We start from the raw sequence: 24,753 nt of genomic DNA, 5'->3' as shown, positions 1-24,753 counted from the left end.
TTTTTAAGCGTTTGTATCATAAGCGATGTTAATAGAAGCACAACAAAGTTTTTACTAGCAAACCAAATGCTTTCTCAAAATGTAGTTCAAAGCGCTTAATGTATGTTTTTGACGGTGTGTTTTTATTGTTTAGAAATAGTTTTAGTTATTCATGTGAAATGCTGTTAAAATCGCTTTCTGATAATCAAGGCAATGTCATACAATTACCCTAAACCCTAAGGACCCTTCAATATTTCCAAAGAGCAAAAGGGTCATGTGGTACGTGGCATCCCCCACCAAACAAGGCTTAGTCAACTAGAGCTCCAAAGTAGAGTAAGACCTCTGTACATCTACAATATGGCCATATATATGAGAAATTTTTAGTGTGTCGAAACACGGCATGGTAAGTATGATATATAAGTGGTTGTAATTTTTTTTTTAAGTATCTAACTACTTGTATTATAACACTAGTATACAAGGCCATGTTTTCGGAGCACTGAAAAATCTCTCCATGTATATATATACACACACGCATACATGTACTGTCCCCAAATCGTTTGGTTAATTTCAGATTTTATATATGACCGTTGCATTTAAATATCCACGTAATATTTTCATAAATTATATCCAAATCCTGTGTTTGCCTCGAAACTTAGGGGGAATTAATGAATTTTATACATTAGATTTCTGCCACTTGTAGTCACGTATTGAATTAACCAATCGATCTCACTAATTAATCGTTTATAATTCACAAAAGACACCCGCAAGAAGCACCTCATGTGCTTTCTACTTACTTCCCCTTTTGAAAAAAATTGCATGCCTAGTGCTTAAAAATATGAAGGCTCAAGATTTCGCTCATATATTATTGGCGATCTCGTATACTATATCAAGTCTATATTGCTGCATTTTAGAACTTGGATGCGATAATTATACCATCACATGACAATCTCGATCATCAGCTGTCTTACTAACTTGAGGGTTTAAGACGTGTTTGATTTGACATCAACAATGTTTTATCGTACAACCTATCACTTTAACACACTGCTTAGTTACAAGTGTATAATCTGCTAGGCTCGGTCGAAATGCTAAAAAAATGAAGTAACGTAGTAGTGTTAGGATTAAAATATGTTTAGAGTTTGGATTTTTATTTTTCCCTATGCAAAAGATATAAATTTGCGAGGGATATATATTTAATTTTGCATCTAGTTTTAAATGAATGTTGCATAAGAGCATGTTAGTTAGACCTTGAGAGATGTGTAAGTGCAGTGGATGAAAGGTAGGAATTATGGGAAAGAGGAACCAAAAAAGAAAGTGGAGAATTAAGCCGCATTATCAACATAAAGGAATGGATTAGCACTTAATTAGAAGAAGATTTAAAAGAAATTAATTTTACATAACGAAAAGAAGATGGATAGAAAAAGCAAGAAAAGGTGAAAGCTGGGTAGGGGGAGAATGCTGCAATCGGGGAACAATATCTTTAAAATTTGTATGACATGTCTTTGTTGTTCCTTACACTTTGGTTTGCTTTTAGGGCATAGACTGTACCGTATTTCAACCTAAAAAGATAAAGCAAGAAAGACAGTGATAAGATATGGATTGTTGATAAAAGTCCAGAGAGAAAATGAGATCAAGCAATTGGTTCCAGAGGTATAACATCTTCTCTTCTTTTATGGCCGATGCTGCTGTATGCCATCTTTGAACTCTTCAAACCTCACCCTTATCTTTTCTTTTCTTTTCACTTCATGAGATAAACCAATATCCTCATTAACATTATACGAACTCCTCCTTTTGCATGTGTTTACTTCGTTACATACGTGATTGTGATTACTAAATATTTATACTCATCATTATACTTTATTGAAATTCAGTTCAATTTATGCATAGTACATCATTGCATACGTATTCAATAAATATGCTAATGTATAACACTATATTTTTTTTTCTTCAGATTAAGTTAATTATGATTATCAATATATCGTTGGAGTCCATCACTCTCGTCCTCCATAGCTAGGGTTTTATAAGGCTAACTCCGAGAACTTGAAAATTACGTAAACAACCGAAGTATTATATTCTAACACACACATGAAATGAAAAATCATGTACAATTATATCATGAAATATCATCCAACAATCATATCAAATACAGTTGTAAAATTTAAAGATTAACAGTTGGAGAGGATAAATATTTATTAAGACGTTTTTCATTGTTCTATCATTGTTCGAGCTAATTAATTTTGCCATGCATGCAGGTTAATTAGGTTTGAATCATTTTGAGCTAGATTTTTTTTTTTTTTCTCAGAAACAAGCGTCACATGCTATATATATTAGAACAGTTATTGAGATCAACCAGAAGGCTAGCAATTACAATCACTCCCAAGTCGCAATGATCATGTAATTATTCGAGTCAAATTTGAAAACTTAATCGCAGATATATTGAACGCATTCAATGTGAGGATTTATTATTTTCTCAGTGGATACTGAATTATAACTATGGAGATTGGAGACCCTCAATTATGCTTAGAATTATGGAAACAGTGAACACATTATTCAAACACTAAACACAAACGCGGCGCAAAGTAGAGGTTTAATTAGGTCCATCAACTATGTCTTTGCAAAAGTGAACCATTGGTAAATGAGACACTTTAATATGCCCTTCGATACTTACTATCCGGCATCTGTGATTCTCTACCTACTAAACGAAGCACGTTTCTTGAGGTTAATTTCACCCACTATTCGATAGTCAAAGTTTCGCGCATCAACAATATTATGAGTCATGTATTTTGTTAGTAACATTCGTACGTGCGCAACTCTTAAGTCATTGATGAAAGTATGAACCATGCGCAAATAGATGATCAACTATCCTAAACACTCCTCAACTTAAAATTTCATAATTTTTTTTTATTTTTGCAGGATTAATTTTCTTGAAAACGAACTGTTTCAGTCATCATACGGCCACTAGAACCCTAATCCTTTGTTTATATTTTTATTTTAAAAATCACCATGAGCTAGATTCGAAAGTGCATGCAGTTGACCCATTGTGCCATAAATTGTTCAGATACGATAGACGAGACACAGGACATTGAAATCCGTGAATATTTTGTAAGATGAATTTAGAAGAAGAATGCACATTCGACTCGTGAGTGGCTTAATGATATCCTTCTTCTATGTTTTATCCCTCCCAGATATATCCAACGAAACGGTTTAAATTTACACCATCGATCTTTATCCCAGGTTTTGTTGCTGTCTTGCAGTTGTAGCAGAAGCAGCACAGAGCCATTTGGATAGGAAAAAAATCGCAGGATCGGTATCCGATGGGCTTTGCTGGGCTGGGATCCCTAACATGTCACTATCTGATGAAATGCCAAACGTACTATTTTGTGCAGAGACCAGAGGCGGAGGGAGTGAAGACAGCTCTGCAATCCTGCTCTCTCTGCTCTGCCTTTGGTTATGGTGGTTCTTAATTTGTTGTTTTAATGGAAGACATGAAAAATAAGACAAGCTCCATTATTTTTTGCCCAAGCCATGCGCCCAATGCCATCGACCGTACGAGGTGGTCCTCATGGCATGATTATGGTAGTGTGTTGTGGTCCAATATTGCTCTTGGTTTAGTTAATTTTCTGTTTCCTTTTATGGGGTCCAAATTCCCCAACAAAGCTTTAGTATTGAAATAAGTAATTTGTGGTATATGGGTGTTAGGTTAGTTGATAGAATATGGTAGCGTGTATGTGTTCGTGGCGAAGATTTCTCTGTGGAATGATCCCAGGACCTCAGCACAGCTCCCCAAGGGATTGACACTTTGGATGTGTAGTAGGGCTCTTGCTTGTTGATGTGCTACAAGAAGATGACAAAGTTAGTTCTGAAAGGTGCATTTGTGGAGCCTTAGGTGTAGGCCTTGAGGCTCGCAATCAAAACTAAATGAGTGCTAGGCATGCCACTGCTATCTCAGTATAGCAGATGTAGAACAAGAGTGTTTTAAGTCGATTACTTGCGCCCCAAGTTACTCGGACTTATTGTTATCAAAGGATTGTCGTGGATGGGTTAAGTCCACATTAAGTTCTTTTTCTTGCCTTGTAAACAAGGAGTTTTAGTTCATAGTCTTGTATGTTTGAATGAAGGGAGTCCAGATCCCCTTAAGTCATTTGTTTGGTCCTAGATTGCTTTTAATGATAACATATCCATTAAACTAGCCGGATCGAGATACGAATGAGACTCTTAAAGTAGGAAAACAGGTGAATATGACTTGAATACATACTGGAGAGTGCATTAAGTAATAGATATACAAATTTAGAAAACAAACAAAGAGTTTCGAGCAAGATTTCACCTTATCTGTCAAGGTTGAACCTCTTGCAATCACTTCTCTTTGAATTAACAAGGGTTTATATGCTAAAAATGGATGGATGGTAAACAAATTTACACAAGGAAATCGATACTACGCCACTAAGGGAGATTGTAGAGCTTTAAACTGGACAAGAGATAGCTTGTCGCTAAAAATGACTGAATCTGGGTTGATTTCAGCTTTTGGATGCAAATTTGGCTTGAGAGTAGAGTTTGTATGTTTGTTTGTTTGATTGGTTGAGTGTCATTGTCTTTGGGGTCTCTTCCTCCTTTCATAGGCAAATTAGCCTGACTGCTATAACTTTGTTCTTACCCGAAAGCACTTGGAAGGTAGCGAGTCATCAGTTTTTTACTTGGAATGCCACTAGAAAGTATTTTTTGGCTGGTAGTAGGTTAGTCTCCATCACTTATCACTTTAATAGTAAGCACATGGCTTGCATTTTGGCTGAGAAGGCTTCAATTTGCCTCTGGGCTCCGTGCAGGGCTTTGGGAAAATCCCCTTTTAGTTGGCATCTTTGGGCTTTCCTTTATCTTGGTCCGATGTTCAAATATTAACCCAAACAGTATGTTCTCTTACATCCAAGTGCAAATCCTCCTCTTCATAAATTTAGTTTTTGAAAAATTATTTATGCACTTTGTTTGCTCCACCGAGTGTTATGGGGCAGTGGTGAGATACAAGATTCGAGCTAGTACCATCATAAAATTATGTCAACTGATTTTCATTCAGGTGGCCGTGGAACATTCAACTTAACCTAATCATAACTCATTACGTTGCTCAATTTAGAGTAATCTCTCGAATTAGCCTTCTACGAGTGTTCAAAGGAAAAAGAAAGAAAAATACTGAATTTTATATGGCAAGCAATAACCATAAAGATTTTCCATAAGGTTAGGCCTGACAATTCTTGACACGACCCAATAACTCGACACGAAATTAACAGGTGTTCGGGCCGACACGATAATGAATTGGGTCGTTATCGAGTAACCCAATAAGCACCTGTTAAGATAACGGGTTGGTTCGGGTATACACATGGGTAACACGATACACGATAAGCAAAATATTAATTTTATAATTTTATAACCCTAAAAAAATACTATAATAATTATATATATTAATTTAACAAAAACTATAATAATTATATATATATATTAAATTAAATATTAAAAATTGCTAACCATTGGATCGGCTTAAATATACATATCATTCAATTTCTTAAGTGTTATGTGTACAAAATAAAGAAATTTAAATCTACTTAATAAATATATATATATATATATATATATATATACACCATTGATCTTGATAGGATATGAATTCTACAAAACTAATTTCAACGATCCCACCGTCAAACTTGTTTGTATATACTTCGAGATCGCATTAGCAAAAAATCGCAAAAAAAAACAAACATTCAAAGATCAAGTAACGGGACAAAACTTTTCGACGGTTATTAATGAAAAATCACGATTTAATGGTTATTTTAACTTTGATTTTGATGATTTTTTTACAACTACACTCCTTGACCCTATATGAATACAATGAATGAACTCGATATTCAATTTAAAATATTTACACTATTATGTTATACTTAATGAAAGTATGAATAAACTCTTAGGTGTTAGTGAATCTATTGTTTTGATGAGATACGCATTCTACAAAATTAGTTTCAACGATCCAACCGTCAAACATGTTTGTACACACTTCGAGATTGCATACGCCAAAAATTGCAAAAAACAAACATTCAGAGATCAAGTAATGGGACAAAACTTTTCGATGGTTATCAACGAAAAATCACTATTTAAAGGTTATTTTAACTCCGATTTTGATGATTTTTTTACTGCTACACTCATTGACCCTATATGAATACAATGAATGAATTCGATCTTCAATTTAAAATATTTATACTAGTGGAGTATAAATAAACTCTAAGTGTTAGTGAATCTATCGTTTTGATGAGATACACATTCTACGAAACTAATTTTAACGATCAAACCATCAAACTTGTTTGTGTATGCTTCAAGATTGCATACGCCAAAAATTGCAAAAAACAAACATTCAGAGATAAAGTAACGGGACAAAACTTTTCGATAGTTATCAACGAAAAATCACTATTTAACAGTTATTTTAACTTCGATTTTAATGATTTTTTTACAGTTATACTCTTTGATCCTATATGAATACAATGAATGAATTCGATCTTCAATTTAAAATATTTACACTAGTGGAATCTTATGTTATACTTAATGAAAGTATGAATAAACTCTCAAGTGTTAGTGAATCTATCGTTTTGATGGGATACGCATTCTACGAAACTAATTTCAATGATCCAACCGTCAAACTTGTTTGTACATACTTCAAGATTGCATACACCAAAAATTGCGAAAAAACAAACACTCAGAGATCAAGTAACGGGACAAAACTTTTCGACGGTTATCAACGAAAAATCACTATTTAACGGTTATGTTAACTCCGATTTTGATGATTTTTTACAGCTACACTCCTTGATCCTATACGAATACAATGAATGAACTCGATCTTCAATTTAAAATATTTACACTAGTAGATACCACAAAATCTTATGTTATATTTAATGGAAGTATGAATAAACTCTTAAGTGTTTGTGAATTTATTGTTTTGATGAGATACGCATTATACGAAACTAGTTTCAACGATTCAATCGTCAAATATGTTTGTATATACTTTGAGATCGCATACACAAAAAATTGCAAAAAACAAACATTCAGAGATCAAGTAACGGGACAAAACTTTTCAACGGTTATCAACGAAAAATCACGATTTAACGGTTATTTTAACTCCGATTTTGATGATTTTTTACAGCTACACTCTTTGACTATATATGAATACAATGAATGAATTCGATCTTCAATTTAAAATATTTACAGTAGTGGATACCACAAAATCTTATGTTATACTTAATGAAAGTATAAATGAACTCTAAGTGTTAGTGAATATATCATTTTGATGGGATATGCATTCTACGAACCTAATTTCAACGATCCAACCATCAAACTTGTTTGTATATGTTTCAAGATCGCATACACCAAAAATCGCAAAAAACAAACATTCAGAGATTAAGTAACGGGACAAAACTTTTCGACGATTATCAACGAAAAATCACGATTTAACGGTTATTTTAACTCCGATTTTGATGATTTTTTACAGCTACACTCCTTGACCCTGTATGAATATAATTAATGAATTCGATCTTCAATTTAAAATATTTACACTAATGGATACCACAAAATCTTATGTGCTTATGCTTAATGAAAGTATAAATAAAATCTAAGTGTTAGTGAATCTATCATTTTGATGGGAAACACATTCTTCGAAACTAATTTCAACGATCCAATTGTCAAACTTGTTTGTATATGCTTCAAGATCACATACGTCAAAAATCGCAAAAAACAAACATTTATAGATCAAGTAACGGGACAAAACTTTTCAACGGTTATCAACGAAAAATCACGATTTAACAGTTATTTTTAACTTCGATTTTGATGATTTTTTTACAGCTACACTCCTTGACCCTATATGAATACAATGAATGAATTCGATCTTCAATTTAAAATATTTACACTAGTGGATACCACAAAATCTTATGTCATGATGATCAATGAAAATTGAGGATTTTGTAAAAGGAATAACATGCAAGCTTTGGGTTCTATTGGCAAGGTTTTAACTTTTGAGAAAAGCTTCACAACCTTGAAAACAAAAACTATTTCATTTTGCATATCCTTGCACATTTAATATTTTGTAATAGACTAGTAGTGTATGGATGTTTGTTTATTAGGCTCTTATTTTCAAGTGTAGATGTAATACTTAAACGAAAAATGTGTTTTAATGTTTTGAAGTAATATTTATGTGGCAATGTGTGGTATGTGCAAATTTAAGAAAAAAATTTATTTTTTTAACGGGTCATAAAGGGTCATAACGGGTGTGACACGACACGACACGACCCGTTAAGATAACATGTGTTACACGAAAATGACACAAACATGACAGACATGACCCGTTTGCCAGGCCTAAATCTGGTGAGTGTGATTATGGTATAGTCAAACTCAAATTTGAGAGGATTTTAAAAGACATTAAAATTCTAGTGTAGTCAATTAAAAGATTTTAAAATCCATTCAAATCTAGGTATAGTCAATTAAAAGATTTTACAGGATTTTAAAATCCATCCAAATCTAAGTGTATTAAAAAAATTAAGATTTTGGAGGATTTCAATAAGTTGTGGATTTTGTGGGATTTGAGAGCAAAAAATATATATAACTAAGACTAAAAAGAATCCAACGTCACCCTTTAGGATTTCAAATTCTTTTCCATCTGGGCAGTCCTCAAGTCTTTACCAATCCCAACCATACACAGGTAACCACCATATACTTTGGTGGACTCTCTTTTTGTAAGCATTTCGCAGTATTGCACACACATTAAGCTAGGTTTTTGGACGAGTTCGGTCGGTGGTGATGGCTGTTGATTGCAAAGACTGAGTGAGCTTACACCATCAAAGGACTTTTATGCCCTTTCCTTTTGGCCAATTTTAATATAATTACCATCCAAAGGCATTTAAAACTTGGAAGACACTCTGTGTTTGCGGCATCATCTACATAATACCGTTTGCAAAAACCGAACTCAAACCGACAAGCTCAAGCAATCCAAGCAAGAACTCAACCATGGCGGCTAGGATGTTGCAGAGGCGCTTAGGCTCACTCATTCTCCACAATCAACAGCCTAACTCTTATCTCTTCAAAGGTTAGGCCCGCCCTCTCAAAAGTTGATGGATGTTGATGCTTAATGCTCAACAGCCTAACATAGTCAGTGGTGATGGTTGTTGGTGGTATAGTGCTCAAAAGCTTACCAAAGTTATGTTGATCTATCAATTAAGAAAGAGATGGAGCCGTGGTTATATGAAAGGGGACTCGAAAATGGAGGTGATAAAGTGGCTATCGAGTACAGTAGGGTGAGGGGAAGGATTTTTCCTTTTTTTTTCAATAAAAAAATTATATGAAAATCCACCACAATCCACCAAAATCTACAAACTAAATTCATTCAAGTTCTTTAAAATCCATATGAATTTTGTAGGAGTCTTAAATTCTATCAATTCGACCACTTTTAAAATCCTTTAAAATCATAGTTTGACTATACCCCTTAATTTGGCGCCCTAAGTTGTCTGACCCTGTATTAGTAATATGTAACTTTTAATTTATTGGACTTGAAGAATTAGGGACAATAGAATAGGCTATGTGCTCCATAGCCTTGTGCCTATCTGGTGTCTGTTTGCCTTGTAACTTTTCTTCATCCTTTTCTTTGTCTCGTACTTGTTAAGGTCATCTCCAACTGAATGGTCCAAAGAACCAGAGGGCCGAAAATAGCCTGAAAATCATCTCCAACCGAGGGTTAGGCCAGAGAGCTGTGGAATCTGAGAGGGCCCCACAGAATCAGAAAAGGCTGGAGGGCTGGCCAGAAAAAATGGAAATCCTGTCAGTTCTAACCTATAGGAATGCTTTGAATTTTTTTAACAATTTTATGATTTTTTTTATTTACAATTTTTTTCCTATAACTTCTATTGTTCATATATATTTTTTTTAAATCTATTTTTTTTCCTATAACTTTTATTTTACAAAATTTGTTTCATATATTTTTTTAAATTCCATTTTTTCCTATAACTTCTATTTCACAAAATTTGTTTCATTTTATTTTAAATTCTATTTTTTTTCCTATAACTTCTATTTCACAAAATTTGTTTCATATTTTTTTTAATTCTATTTTTTTCTTATAACTTCCTAAGCCCTTATACAACATTAAATTAAATTAAGTAACATGAAACAACATTAAACAATATGAAACAACATTAAATAACATTAACCAACATAAAAATTATACAACATAAAAAAACATTTAACAACATGAAACTTAAACAACATTTAAGTTGTAGTTTTTAAATAATAAATTATGTTTGACCCTATGACCCTTTAGCCCTCGGTTAGAGACGGTTTCTTGTGACAGGGCTAAAACAAGCCCTTTGGCCATTTGGCCCTCGGTTGGAGACGGAGGCAAATATGGCCATGTACTGTTCATTAAAATATTAATATCTTGGAGGGCCAGAGGGCTAAAACGAGCTCTTTGACCAGCCTTCGGTTGGAGAGGGCCTAATTCTGATCTATGATCCATAAACCAGCATAAATTTACTAATACGCAGATCTGAAAAAGCTGTCCATTTGGTTTGTCTATGTGAAAAATACTTGTCTATAAGTGCTTATTTTTTTTTAGAAATGTCTTCGTAAAAATGAGTTTGTAAGCTTCTCTTTAAAAAAGCTCCTACGGCCCAAAGATACTGTTAAATTTTTATAACTACGGTAAGCAACGTGAATAACCACAAAAGGGATGTAGTTCTGTTGAAAACCAATGAGATATTTCGTATATTTTGTCATATATTCACCTCTTTGGCGTCCAACACATAACGTTGTTTAACTATACGATTGGTAATGGCTATTACCAATTAGGAGATTTGCTTGTATTTTATGCATATGCGGGATTGTAACTAATAAATCGTTTGCTCACATAAAATTCTATTAATTGAAACTATAGTTGACTTGATGGAATTTTTATGTTCCAAAAAACTTAATCTTTTGAACGAATTGAAATGTGTGAGATGTGGATTTTAGAAAATTAAAACTCTTGAAATGTTGGACATTTTTTGGTGATGTGTTGGAATAGGCTTAAACCTATCGAACCAAACCAATTAACAATAGTTTGGTTTTATTCGGTTACAATAATGATATTAGTCAAATCAAATAAATCGAACTGGTGAATGATAATTGAATTTTTTTTAAACAAACGATATTATCTAAACTAAAAGAATAGATGAGTGAACTAAGCCTCATAATACGTTAACAATACAAGTAAAACATAATACTAAGTGGCGAATGGTAATTGAATTGGTTATATCTTCTTTATGTCAAACCGAGCCGTTTTTTTCCTAGAGAATTGAATTAAGGCCCACACATTCACTGATAAAGCTTTTGGTAACAAATTTGGTCGATGAAACTTAATCTTTTGAATGAATTGACATGTGTGAGATGTGTGGATTTTAGAAAATTAAAACTCCTGAAATGTTGGACATTTTTTGGTGATGTGTTGGACTAGGCTTAAACCTATCGAACCAAACCGATTAACAATAGTTTGGTTTTATTCGTTTACAATAATGATATTAGTCAAAATCAAATAAATCGAACTGGTGAATGCTAATTGAATTTTTTTTTAACAAACGATATTATCTAAACTAAAATGATAGATAAGTGAACTAAACCTCATAATACGTTAACAATACAAGTAAAACATAATACTAAGTGACGAATGCTAATTGAATTGGTTATATCTTCTTGAGGTATTCATCAATTTCCCACTTGAACTTGTGACTATTGGCCAATTTCCCCCCTCAACTTCAATTTTGGCCAATTTCCCCCCTCAACTCTCATAATTAGTCAATTTCCCCCCTCAACTTTAATTTGGCCAATTTCTCCCCTCAACTCTCATAATTAGTCAATTTGCACCCTACTGTTAATTTTTTAATTTGATCATAATTAAACAAGTGTGTGTAAGAAACTAAATAAGATGTATGTTAATCATTTTCCTATGTCTTTATCCTATTACAAATAGATTAAAATTTAGAATTTTACAGTTTATCATAGATAGTATTATTAGTCATAATAAATCAGTGTGGAGTAATTTTATTTGATTTTTTACTATACAAAATTGATAACGAAAAGGATTGATGTGTACATTTTTGTATGTGAATACAATTTTCTTTATAAAAGTGAAAGCTAAGTTAAAGTAAATTGCGGAGAATCGAGCTTTAGTGCAAAAATGGCTAGTCAATTCATAATTTTCGACTCCTTATTAAGAATAACCCATTTTATTGAAATAGGTCTGATCCATGAGTTTAGGATTATTATTTCTTCTTCTACATGCTTTAAACCCGATTCATAACTTTTTCTTATAATCAACCCATATCACATACTAATTGTATTATGTTTTTGTACATTTTACCCTATATTATGCAGGTGAGTTTATGTTAATTTTAGTACTTTGTTGGAAGTTATTAGAAAGATTGAAAGAAAAAAAAAAAAGAATAGATGGAAAATTAAAAAAAAATTAACAGTAGAGTGCAAATTGACTAATTATGAGAGTTGAGGGGGGGGGAATTGGCCAAATTAAAGTTGAGGGGGGAAATTGACTAATTATGAGAGTTGAGGGGGGAAATTGGCCAAAATTAAAGTTGAGGGGGGAAATTGGCCAATGGTCACAAGTTCAGTGTGGGAATTGATGAATACCTCTATCTTCTTTATGTCAAACCGAACCGTTGAGCCCTACAGAATTGAATTAAGGCCCACACATTCGCTGATAAAGCTTTTGGTAACAAATTTGGTCGATGAAAGGTGTTGTGATTAGCCATAAGGTCGGTGTGTTGAATATCTAAAGCCCAAATAGAAGTAAGCACATTGAAACTTGAAGACGATTTAGACAAGAAAACTTGGGCTTCACATGAAAGAAGAAGTGCTTGGACCTTTTCGAGAGATTTTTAAATATTTTAGAAATCCATAATGTTACACCATATATTATTATACAAGTAGATGAAAGTTTTTTTTTTTTTTCAAGAGTTCTTCCATTTGTATAATGACATATGACGTAAGTGCCCATCCTTTTGGTATTGAAAAATCTCTCAACCATTTGCACTTTATCAACTATCAAGTGTCATTTTGTACACAAAAAAAAAAAAAAAAAGCTTTGAATGATTTTAGCTAGGGATTAAAGACAAAAAGCATAAAATATAATTTAAAAGCATTAAATGACTTATTTTTGTATAAAAAATGACACATTAGTCTAAAAAAATGACACGCTTGATAAAGTGAGAAGATCAAAATGCAAGATTAGTCTCAAAGAAGAAAACTAAGGGGAAAACTCCATTGATCATCACTTGAAGAAAACTGAGTCCAAGCATGCATTCATATTGTCCGTCTGAACTATGTAGGTCCAATATTTTGGGTTGGGTGAAGCTCAATGGACCTTTTGGTAGGTTTTTTAAACTTAAAAATCTCGGTGCAGTTAGTAGTGGATTGCCTACTTTTAGTATATAGATTCTCGTTGAGTGAAGCTACGCAAACAATCTCCGCATCAGCAAGATTCAAGCCAAGGTAAGCCGTCCACTACAGCACTAACTTCCCTCAAGATTGACATGGTCCCTTGCTTCACCGACTCTTGCTGCTCCTAGGATTTCCTTAGGCCAACCTGGGTATCAAAATTTTGTTCACCAAGAGCGTTCACCTCTAACCACTTGCGTCGTAGCCAAACCATTCACCTTAAACCATACGTGTTGCACTCGAAGCACCCTGCAATAGGGATTGTTGTGTGACGAGCCCTACCATAGCCCACTCCTATGTCCAAGCATGCATTGATCGATATTTTACTCACGTTAATCATTTAGGTCCAATACTTTGAACAGAATCGCCCTTAGGTAAGGGCATCTAGTGCCACTGCTCATGGCCCCAAACTTTTCATTTATTGATATATCGATATAAAAAAAAGTCAAATCAAGCTTTATTATACACCCTCCAAACAAACCCAATCCAATTTGTTCGGACTTCATATCAGTTGGGTGATCTGAATCAAGCATCAACGTATAATGCATGGAATGGATGGTGAGGAATGTTAGTTGTTCTCCCACTTGCCGACCTCTCTGGCTGTTGGAATATGCCTCAATGAAGAGTCGAAGAGTCAAGAATTCGTGTCGACTTATCAGGTGATACAGCACAAACACAAGAGTATGCATATATTTTTTGTTTTTCTGGAAGATCCATGCTCGTTCAGTGTTCAATCTCTTTCAAAATCTAAAATTTATCAGCTCTCCAACTATTCTCAAAGATTTTAAAGAGCCAAATTTGATTTGGATTTTTGTAGTTATCACGATTGTTGTCCCAAGTTTTGGCTCCTCCCAACCCCACTGACCCACTAGAATTGTAAAGGATTAATTTTCAACACTCAAAATTTGAGCAATATTAATTGTACAAGTCATTGTTTTGTATGTAATTATTGATAGGATATAATGCAAAGCACCTGTCCCAATTCTTCTTCTTCCTTGCTATTTTTCAGACCGTGATAAGTCAAATTAATTAGGCATGCTTCGTTGTTGTATACCGAGCTATCTCTTACCACAAAAGCGAGGGAATAATCTTTATTTTTGGAAGGCCAACAACAAAACTCATATTTTGACATACTTAGACCATCTTCAAAGAATATGTCAAATCTTAAGTGAAATATCACACAATCAAATTTAAGGATAAAAAAAAAAAAACTCCAACTAATATGCCAATCATACGTGGATTGATATATGAGTATTTTGCTATCAAATTTTACATACGAAAAAAGTATTGTCAATTAATTCTTTAAATATTTTATTATGTGGATTCTATTAATGTACCAATTATAAATCTTGAAAATGGTATAAATTCTTAAAATTAATATCACGGTTAGAGCTGAAATTTTTTAATTATTACAAAGACCTCTGAATTTTTCCAAGTAAATAAGGTGGCGTTAATTTCGTTGAGTACGTACCGACATAGGTTAAATATGAGTGACAAAGATCTATGGATCCATTAGCAAATCAAGAATATATCTTGCATTCCACATGATCTTTTCATTTCCCTAATTACGGGTTGGTTAAACTAATCTTCTCTGTAACACTGATTTATAAGAAAGAAAACTTTAATTGACCCATCCCCAAACAAAAAGGAAAAAAGAAAGAAATATCAGTGGCCAATAGCCGAAAGAGCCAGGATTAGAGGCCAAAATTAGGAGACAAAACTCACTAAAATAGTTAAATTAATTAATATTATTTTAAATAAGTGTGACTAGGGTTTGAGGGGGTCCCTTTTGTCTTTTTCACAAGAGTAGCGGAAAGTTGGGAGATACTCTGCATGGCAATGGGACAGAACATGTGATGCGTATCTTTTTGGGACAAGGATTGTCTACTCTCCCGTGACCTTATGTTTTGTGTGGTTACGATTAAATCATTTTAATATTTTATATTATTTTTTTTATAGAGATAATAAGACAAAAATAAATAGTAATATAAAATGTTGACGTGATTTAATCGTGACCAAACAAATAGGAGGGCACCAGAAGTGGGAGGGCAGACAATTCTTGTCTATCTTTTGGGCGCGAAAAAAACAACACAACATACTAGCACTGTGGAGCCATCAGATAGACAGTGGTAGCCATGGCCAACTCAGCAATTGGGTCCAGAAAGCGATTGGAGGAAATGGAATAGGATTGTCTCTGGATCATTTTTTAGGAATTCGGATAATCAATCAATCGTGTTCGTTTATCATATATCATGAGGCTAGAAATTATTTTAAATTTAAATTTTAAAATTAAATATAAATAATACATGATAAAAACTGACCACATAATATATAATGAACGAACACGATTAATTGATCTTCCAGATCTCCCACAAAGAAGATCCAGATAGGATACTTGTCCGGAGTAAAGGAATCATCTTCCAGGATTCCATGGCTCTAGTGGCCATGAACGACGTGACGTTTACCAATTTACAACGCATTTATTGCCGCCTCAGCATGCAGCTTTGCATGCTTGGCTCGAATGCACGACAACCTCAAAGGTCTTTGAACATGTGATCTGCATAGTCCTCCATTACCAAGTTTACAACTTGCTCTAGTTATCAGCTTAGCTTCTTGACGTTGATAGTAAAAGTGCTATACACACAAATTACTTTTTTCATGAATTAGTAGAGAACGCGAGAATTAGTCTCATGTAAGTGTTTGATATAGATTTTAAACTTATATTGATCATTCCGTAAATGTTAACATCAATTGTGTTCAAAACAAGCATGCATACAACCCATATTTAATTTATGTGTGTTTATATTTATAATTTTATACTAATTAATTAACCCAGTGTACGTACATCTCATACGACTATGTACTATTACATGATGTCAATACCAAAATCTTTTTCCAAAAGTTAGTAACATTAACCCTCATCCTTTATACATGAATAGTGACAAGTACGATGAGTTTAACTTTTTCTTTGTGTTGCGTGGTGTGTTTTGTGCCTAGCTAGCTAGCACAAGGTCCAAACCCACATCCAAATATGACCGTCATTCTCAAAAAAATCGCAATGACCTTATGGTGATAAGTAGTAGATAGCAATCGCTGACGTGAAACGTTCGTTGTGGAAAATACATAACATGTAGATTTCGACTGCTCTATAATTTAGTGATAAGTAGGCTGAAATTTAAGAGGAAATCTGATCAGCACTAGTTTTTTTTTTTTTTTTTTTTTTTTTTTTGTACAACGATATTGTAGAATGGAGTTGGGCTAAACCTCACAGTGCGTCACAAATAATTTGATTTCAAACTCGATAATTCATAAAAGTTAAATTTATGACATCTTACTTATAAGTATAAAAAAAATATCAATCTTAATTACAAGTGAAGAAAAATACCTAAAATAAAGTTGTATGCCCCTACCTTGGTGAAGCACTTTAAAGCAAATGCATTTTGGGTGGTGGGACGCAGCAAATATATAAGCCACAAGGTTAGTGGATGTTTACGTGTTCCATAGGCATGTAGCAATTTCTAGCTAACAAGGTACAAAAGGAACCTTACTGTTAAAATGAGGCTCTAATTTTCCAGGCTTTTCCCCCACCTAATGGAAAGCGAGGCCAAGAAAATAAATCATAGATGTGGTATTACAGTATTCAACCGGGTCAGATGACACTTGATGAAGGAAAATGTTATTTTCTCAACCTACACAGCACAGCATATGATCTGGCCAGACTACACCCACACATTTGAAAAGAAGAAAAACTAAATTACAGTTTGCATTATTAATTAAATTTGCATGCAATTGCAACTTTATATATCATTTTAAAAATTTTGCATTGTCATAAACAAAATTGTAATTAATTGCAATGTCATACATCCGTTAAAAATTTGTTAAAGGAATTGTTAGTAATGACTTGGCAAGATAAATATAATTTTAGAAAATAATTATTTGAAGTAATTAAGGAAAAACTACACATAGAGCCAAATTATAAGAGCATAAAGAGAGACAAAGATTTTGGTTTATTTCATATAAAAAGGGCAATTTATTTATGTGATAGGTAATGTCATTATTATTTTTTATTGTCTTTGCATTTACAATTTTACTCCCCTATTTTTTTAAAGATGGATCTCTCCTTCTCTCTCCTCTTCTGTCTTCGACACTTCTCTCCTTCTTCCAACCCCTCTTTCTTTCTCTCCTCCTCCTTCTTCTTGGTCCTTCTCGCTCCTACTTCTTCTTCATACTTCTCTCTCTCTCTCCTCTTCTTCTTTTTTGTGTTGTTCCCTAGATTTATGAGTTTTTTTTTTCTTTTATGAGGACGGTTGAGATTTTTAGTTTTTGGTTTATTTTTGGGTATTTTTAAAAGTATTTGATTTTGAAGTTTTGATAATTTGGATGTATGAATTTTGAATATGGTCATGTGACATTGTATAATTAGCTTTAAGTGCTGAGTTTAATTATAAATCAAAGATAAGCCTCTCCACTTACACATTGGCTTACGTGCGTAATGTTAGGTATTATATATAATTAACATTGTAAAAGTCTTTGGGCAGAACAAGTGAATTTGTTCATGTCCCCACCAAAATGTACATAAGACAAACTGTTAGTGGGTACAATGTATATGACCACTAAAATGTGTTGCTTCCGTGAAGTCTCGTCCCCAACTTTGGGAGTTAATGCATTTTCCATCAATCAGTATTTGTTTAGTCCTATAGTAAGAAATAAAAATTTCAGAGCACTCTAGGTGTGTTTGTATATGCAGAGAGGAGAATTTATCGAGTACGTCCGGCTCTTCAGTGAGGTCTGTAAATTTCGTTTTACTGTGAGACAATTGCTCTATGCGAAAATTGTACCAAATAATATTTTTATAGATGCATAGTATGCCCTAATATACGTACGCAGGGAAATCAATGTTGTATATATGCATCATTTAAGAAAAAACATATTCGTAGGTTTGAATGAGCGTTACGTGTGTCTGAGAGCTTCATCCTTAATACATTGTCATCAGCCTAAGCAAGACCATTTAACCAAACAGTCTTATCATGTCATTATCCTGTGCTAATTAAAGTGATAACGCTCATGTGGGGATATATACTTTAACGAAATTCAGAAATAATCCTGCACCGTTGGGACCCATCTCACCTTTGAATTCATAATTAGGTCTCCGCCGCCAGGCCGGCCACACCTACTCGGCCTCTATGGAAACGTGTAGAAAGAAAGTCACATGAAATCAGCCAGAAATTTATAAGTCGCATGAAATTAGAATGTTTAAAGAAAGTGAATTGAACACAGTTTCATTTCTATAGCTTTCATCAGAGATGATTAATCCTTTCAACAGTTTCTCATTTAATTGTTAATTATGTTTCAGAATGGAGATTAATAGGGTATTAGCTGTAGCATGCAAGTTTAACATCACTTTCATAATCAATTCATGTTAAAGCACGAAGGCAAGGCAGTAAAAATTACAGATTCTGTTTCCAAACTATAAATTTATACATGGAACTGTAAAATATTAGGAAAACTAATGAAAAATGCTTGAAAACATTGAGTTTTAATGATAAGGACAAAATAAAGAGTAAAGTGAATAGTACCAAGTTTGACTTTTTAGTGTAAAAATATGATTTTTCGTTAAAGTGAACAGTACCGTGGGTTTTTCGTTAAAACTCTCTAAAATATTTGAAACAATAATTTAATGAAAGAAATTGAAAACTCTGTTCTGCCATCAATATAAAAATTACAGATTCTGTTTTCCAATTATAAATTAATTTAAAAATCAAAATTCAAAAGTATATAAATATATATAAAATAATGGACCAACTTGGCCGGAGAGACCATAGATATTTTTTTAGTTTTCGCTATTGGTTATTGGTCGTCCCACTGAAATGGAATGAAATACAACGCATTTGGCAGATTCTGATAAGAATCTTTAAGCTAGCTAAATGGCTAGACATTTTAACTTTGTAAATATTAACTAACAAAATTGAGCTAAAGGAGAGAAGACGTTAAATTTAGAAAAAACAATATCAAATATTTTAACTTAACCTGAAATATCTAGCATTATTAGAAACAAGGCTAGCTAAATTAACATTTAAATTATTTAGATTATATAATACAAAAATTTAACTAATATTTTATTGGAGATGCACTCACGAGTCACGACCACAAACGAAGAAAAATCAAGGAGAAAAGAAACAAAATAGTTATGATAACGAGGAATTTTCTACTTAACTATTAGCTCACGTTCAATGTGGTTACGAAATTGGGAAGAGTTATTTGTGTCCATTTGCACGAGTTCCAAAGCGAAAATATATTTTACCCTAAACTAGTATTTACTTGACCGAGTTGTTCGTGACTAGACTGCCCTGCGAGGTTATAATTATTAATCCGGATTCTCGTGAGATTCTCTTTGTGAGAATTTCAGGAATCTATCAATTTTATTTATTTATCGTACATTATACGGTAAAAAATTATTTTAAATGTTTTTATTTAAAATTAAACAAAAATATTATTAACAAAAACTAATCGTATGATATACGATGAACGGATTCTCTAGATATCCACAAAAGGATCTGGAGAGGATCATGTTGGTATAATTATCAGTGGTGCTATAAATTTTTTATACACTTAAAATTTTTTGGTGTCCGACGAATGAACTCAAGAAAAAATGAACAAAATTAAGAAAGAATGTTTGGAAGATAAAAAAAAAATGTGTGAATAACACCTCTCATAATCATAAATTGTTTCAAAATAGATTGCGCGAGTGGATTGGTGAAAGTTTGATGAGATTGGAATTCACAAACCATGAAATATAAGTAATGTTAGAGTGACCATATTTCTAAACTAAATTTTGTAAACCAAATGATGTGGACATTGATGATTAGATTATTATTTAAGTGTTCATTAACATGCTTAATTTCTATTGATGCCACATCGTTTGATTTGCAATTTAGTTTAAAATTTTAATTTCCTTAGTATTACTTGAAATATATATATATATATATATATATATATATATATATATATATATCGTCATTATTACGTACAGTGCTCTTAATACAACACTACGTATAAAGAAACTTATATATCATTCTAGGGTTAACTACTTTTCACATCTCCATTTTTGGAGTGATTTTAAAATCCATCAGGAGGTTTTACATTTCTCGCATTGTCATAAGGTTTTAAAATTGTATTAGTTCACATTATTTATCTAATGAATTATTTTGAGTCTTCATTAAATTGAAGACATTTTAAGCATGAAATATGTATCGCTATGATACTCACATGTAAGTCACATTTGCATCATATTATCTTTAAAAAATCATACTTAATGAATATTTAGACGTTCATATATTCCTAAATTGTAAATTGATATCATTTTAAAACCTTAAGAGACAATATGAGAAAATTGAAATCTCACGTCTCATTTTAAAAAATTACTCCAAACTTTAAAGGTGAAAATTGTAATTAGCCAAATCATTTTATTATTAACATAAACGTCATGAATCATGATAACTATACATTCAAGTATTTCCCCTCAAAGATAGACATGCTTTCTTTTTCTTGGGAAAAACCCTCATAACTCATTTCATTTAACTTGCTTCCCAATCAAGTAGATTTGAAATACGTGCAGTCAATGGTAAACTTAAATTGGTTCCCAAAATTCCAAAAATCACCTTCCTTGCTCGATTTCACCAGCCTACCGTTGCATGCGCAAAATTCATGACAGTAGTGGCAAGAACGAATCAATTTAGGGCATTTACATAAAAACAAAAAGATAGGTTGGGGGCAGCTAAGAAATTAAGTGGGTTAAACTAAGTGATTAAGGGAAAAGACAACCCAAAAAAATAAGCAAGACCCTAAAAATCAGGGGTTATTAAAACTTGGGGTGTGATATCCACACATCCTATTTTACTTCTCACACATTTTTTTAATTTTCGACCATCGGATCAGATGAATTGAAGAAAATCAATAGATATAAATTATCAAAAGATGTGTGAGATTAAAATGAAGTGAGTAGATAACACATTCCTAAAACTTAAATACGAAACGATGCCATTTTGGAGTTTCGTGCGTCCCCTCGTTCCCAAGGCAAATTCTCCCTCCCACTTCATGTGTCATCCTGTTTTGTGTGGTCATGGTTAAGCCATATCAACATTTTATATTATTTTTTTATAGAGATAATAAGACAAAAATAAATAGTAATATAAAATGTTGACGTGCCTTAACCGTGACCACACAAACAAGAGATCACGAGAAATGGGAGGGTAGGGAATATACTCCCTGTTGGACACGGCTGGGACCAGAATAACCTCCCGTAACAAGTGGGGCACAAAAACAAATGCCATGCAGAGGAATCCTAATTTTTAATCAAGAAATATAAATAAAATTAAACGAAAATAGTGAATATAAATTTAATATCTCCGACCCAGTTTTATATATGAAATTTTAACGAAAAACTTTCGATACTGTTCATTTTAACGAAAAATCATATTTTTACATTAAAAAATTAATCTTGTTACTATTTATTTTGTTCCTTATTTTATCCTTATCGTTTAAACTTAAAATTTTAAAATAATTTTTATTAGTTTTTTTTTATATGGGCCGAACCTTGGAATCAGCACGACCCAATTAAATTAAAATTTTAAGATCCGACTCAAGGGGCATTTGGAATCCGCCACGCCTATAAAATCCCCCCAACCCTGGCATTTCATAGCCACAACACAAAGAAAGCAAAAGAGAAAGAGATCTAGGGTCACACCAAAGCAAGTCCAGAGAGGCACAGAGAGAGAGAGAGAGAGGCAGAAATATGGGTGGTTGGGCAATTGCAGTTCACGGCGGCGCGGGTGTCGACCCGAACCTCCCCATGGAGCGTCAAGAGCAGGCCAAACAACTCCTCACCCGCTGCCTCAATCTCGGCATCTCTGCTCTCCGCTCCGATCTAGCCGCCATTGATGTGGTCGAGCTTGTCGTACGTCTCCTTCCTCCCCCTCTGCATTTCCAACCCCTACAAAATGTTATTCATGTTTTCGTTACGAGTTCAATGGATGTGATCTACAAAACATAGTCTAAAAAGATGATCTAACTAACATTTTTCTTTCGTCAGATCACAAGACGATATTCTGAACTATCCTATTCTATGAATATGAGATCAAACTTGAACGTAATTGACCTAATTTGCATCTGCATTTTATTTCGTATTGTTGTTATTATCGATTTTAATCCCTTTGATTTATCATTTTTCATATTAAAATGGTACTTTAATCTTTCACTGGTGATTTAATCCCATATCTATGTTTGGTTCCTGTGTTTTTCCATGACCAAACAAACCTTAATGATTTTGCAAACACATTGAAAACTTTCCTGTTCTGATTTCCGAGTTTTTAGTCCATGTTTTTATTTGCATGGCGTATTTTGGACCTCTCCTTTGTTTTTTAACCTAAGCTGGCGCTGCATCATGCATGCTGGAATCTTCTTACTAGTTTAAACTCCTCAAAACATTTTTTATTTTTTATTTTTATGTTTACAAAATATTGGTTTTATTATTAATGTTTGTGATTTGTTATGTTGTCTAAAAATAGGTTAGGGAATTGGAAACCGATCCTTTCTTCAACTCTGGCCGTGGATCAGCTCTCACTGCCAAAGGGACGGTTGAGATGGAAGCCAGCATCATGGATGGACCCAAAAGACGATGCGGCGCCGTTTCGGGATTAACCACGGTTAAGAATCCCGTTTCACTCGCCCGCCTCGTCATGGACAAATCACCTCACTCCTACCTCGCCTTCTCCGGCGCCGAAGACTTCGCCCGACAACAGGTTTGTTATGCTTTCACTTTCACCCCTTTCATTGTCCATAATAATATTCAATACCCAAATGAAGAATCAAAATCCACTTTGGATTCTGTAAATAAATCCTTACTAAAACATAAAAAATAAAAGTATAAACTCCTGTCTTTTTCAGGAGGTGCTTGAATCTAGTCCAAAGATTCCACCTTACTGTTTATCGTGCCACACGTCTAATTAAATGTTATTTTAACAGATGTTGAAATTTGGTAATTTAATAATAATAATAATAGTACTATTTCATATGTGTTTTTTGTTACTATTTTGTATTTATTTTTCTGGACAAATATCTCGTTTGTATATATTATTATTGTGTGGAATCTTAATGGGGTTTTGTGCGATATTTTAGGGCGTTGAGCTCGTGGACAATGAGTATTTCATCACAGAGGAAAATGTGGGGATGCTCAAATTGGCAAAGGAGGCCAACACAATCTTGGTAAGTATATTTTGATTTCATCAGCGGGTAATTAATTAATGGATTAGGTACTTAGTACGTTTTGTGTCATATATTAATTAATTTTGGTCACGTGCAGTTTGATTACAGAATTCCGTTAGGATCGGAGAGCTGCAGCGCAGGTGTGGAGAGTCCGTTGCACATGAACGGGCTCCCCATTAGCGTTTACGCACCCGAGACCGTTGGCTGTGTGGTGGTGGATAATCAAGGACGTTGCGCTGCAGCTACATCCACCGGTGGGCTAATGAACAAAATGACCGGCCGAATTGGTGACTCGCCCCTCATTGGTGCCGGTACCTACGCGTGTGACCTTTGTGGGGTCTCGTGCACGGGTGAGGGCGAGGCAATCATACGCGGGACACTCGCGCGTGAGGTGGCAGCAGTGATGGAGTACAAGGGCCTAGGCCTTCAAGATGCAGTGGATTTTGTGATCAATGAGAGGCTTGATGATGGCAAGGCCGGACTCATAGCTGTGTCTAGCAAAGGTGAAGTAGCTTATGGGTTTAATTGTATGGGGATGTTTAGGGGGTGTGCCACTGAGGATGGGTTCATGGAGGTTGGGATTTGGGAGTAGAGAGGGACTTTGAAAGTGAAAAATCTTTCTGGGTTTGCTTTGTTTGGGGCCTTAGATACTAAATGATCTGTATCTAGGCTTTGCTTTTGATGTTTGTGTAGGCTAATATCAGAAATGCATGCCTTTCATTAGGTGTAATTTTTAGTTGAATTGGCATGTATTTTTCGACCATCATTGAATAAAAAGCCAGAGCATTTTCATAATCTCTGTTTCTTTTTTCAAAAGACCAAAGCATGTATTCTAGATTATTCTAGTTTACGAACACATAATTACAATTTAGGAATAAAGGATGGGAATCTAGATCCTCTCCGGATCTAAGGATCAATTGATCCGGTCCGTTAAAATTTGATTCAACGATTACAAACAGGGGGTCCCATTAAAAGTAATAATAATTGTAGCCGTTGAATCAAATTTCAACGAGTCGAATCAATTGA

General features: G+C 33.7%; 1 protein-coding gene across 1 annotated transcript; it reads left to right on the top strand.

The window, feature by feature from the left end:
* Positions 1 to 22,154: 22,154 nt before the first annotated feature.
* LOC126604666 (probable isoaspartyl peptidase/L-asparaginase 2) lies at positions 22,155 to 24,522 on the top strand. The gene is made up of 4 exons (XM_050271952.1): positions 22,155 to 22,420; positions 23,031 to 23,264; positions 23,641 to 23,727; positions 23,825 to 24,522. Exons 1-4 carry the CDS (start codon positions 22,259 to 22,261, stop codon positions 24,317 to 24,319), a joined length of 978 nt encoding a protein of 325 aa, XP_050127909.1. The 5' UTR covers positions 22,155 to 22,258; the 3' UTR covers positions 24,320 to 24,522.
* The last annotated feature ends 231 nt before the right edge of the window (positions 24,523 to 24,753 follow it).

This window comes from Malus sylvestris, chromosome 15, assembly GCF_916048215.2.
Source record: "Malus sylvestris chromosome 15, drMalSylv7.2, whole genome shotgun sequence".
Classification (NCBI taxonomy): Eukaryota; Viridiplantae; Streptophyta; class Magnoliopsida; order Rosales; family Rosaceae; genus Malus; species Malus sylvestris.
This window is presented reverse-complemented; position numbering and strand designations above follow the sequence as displayed.

Excerpts from the sequence above, each read along its gene's own strand:
- LOC126604666 (XM_050271952.1), top strand. The coding sequence starts at position 22,259 with ATGGGTGGTTGGGCAATTGCAGTTCACGGCGGCGCGGGTGTCGACCCG. Across the intron at positions 22,421-23,030 it reads TTGATGTGGTCGAGCTTGTC|GTTAGGGAATTGGAAACCGA; the intron begins GTACGTCTCCTT and ends GTCTAAAAATAG. Across the intron at positions 23,728-23,824 it reads AGGAGGCCAACACAATCTTG|TTTGATTACAGAATTCCGTT; the intron begins GTAAGTATATTT and ends GGTCACGTGCAG.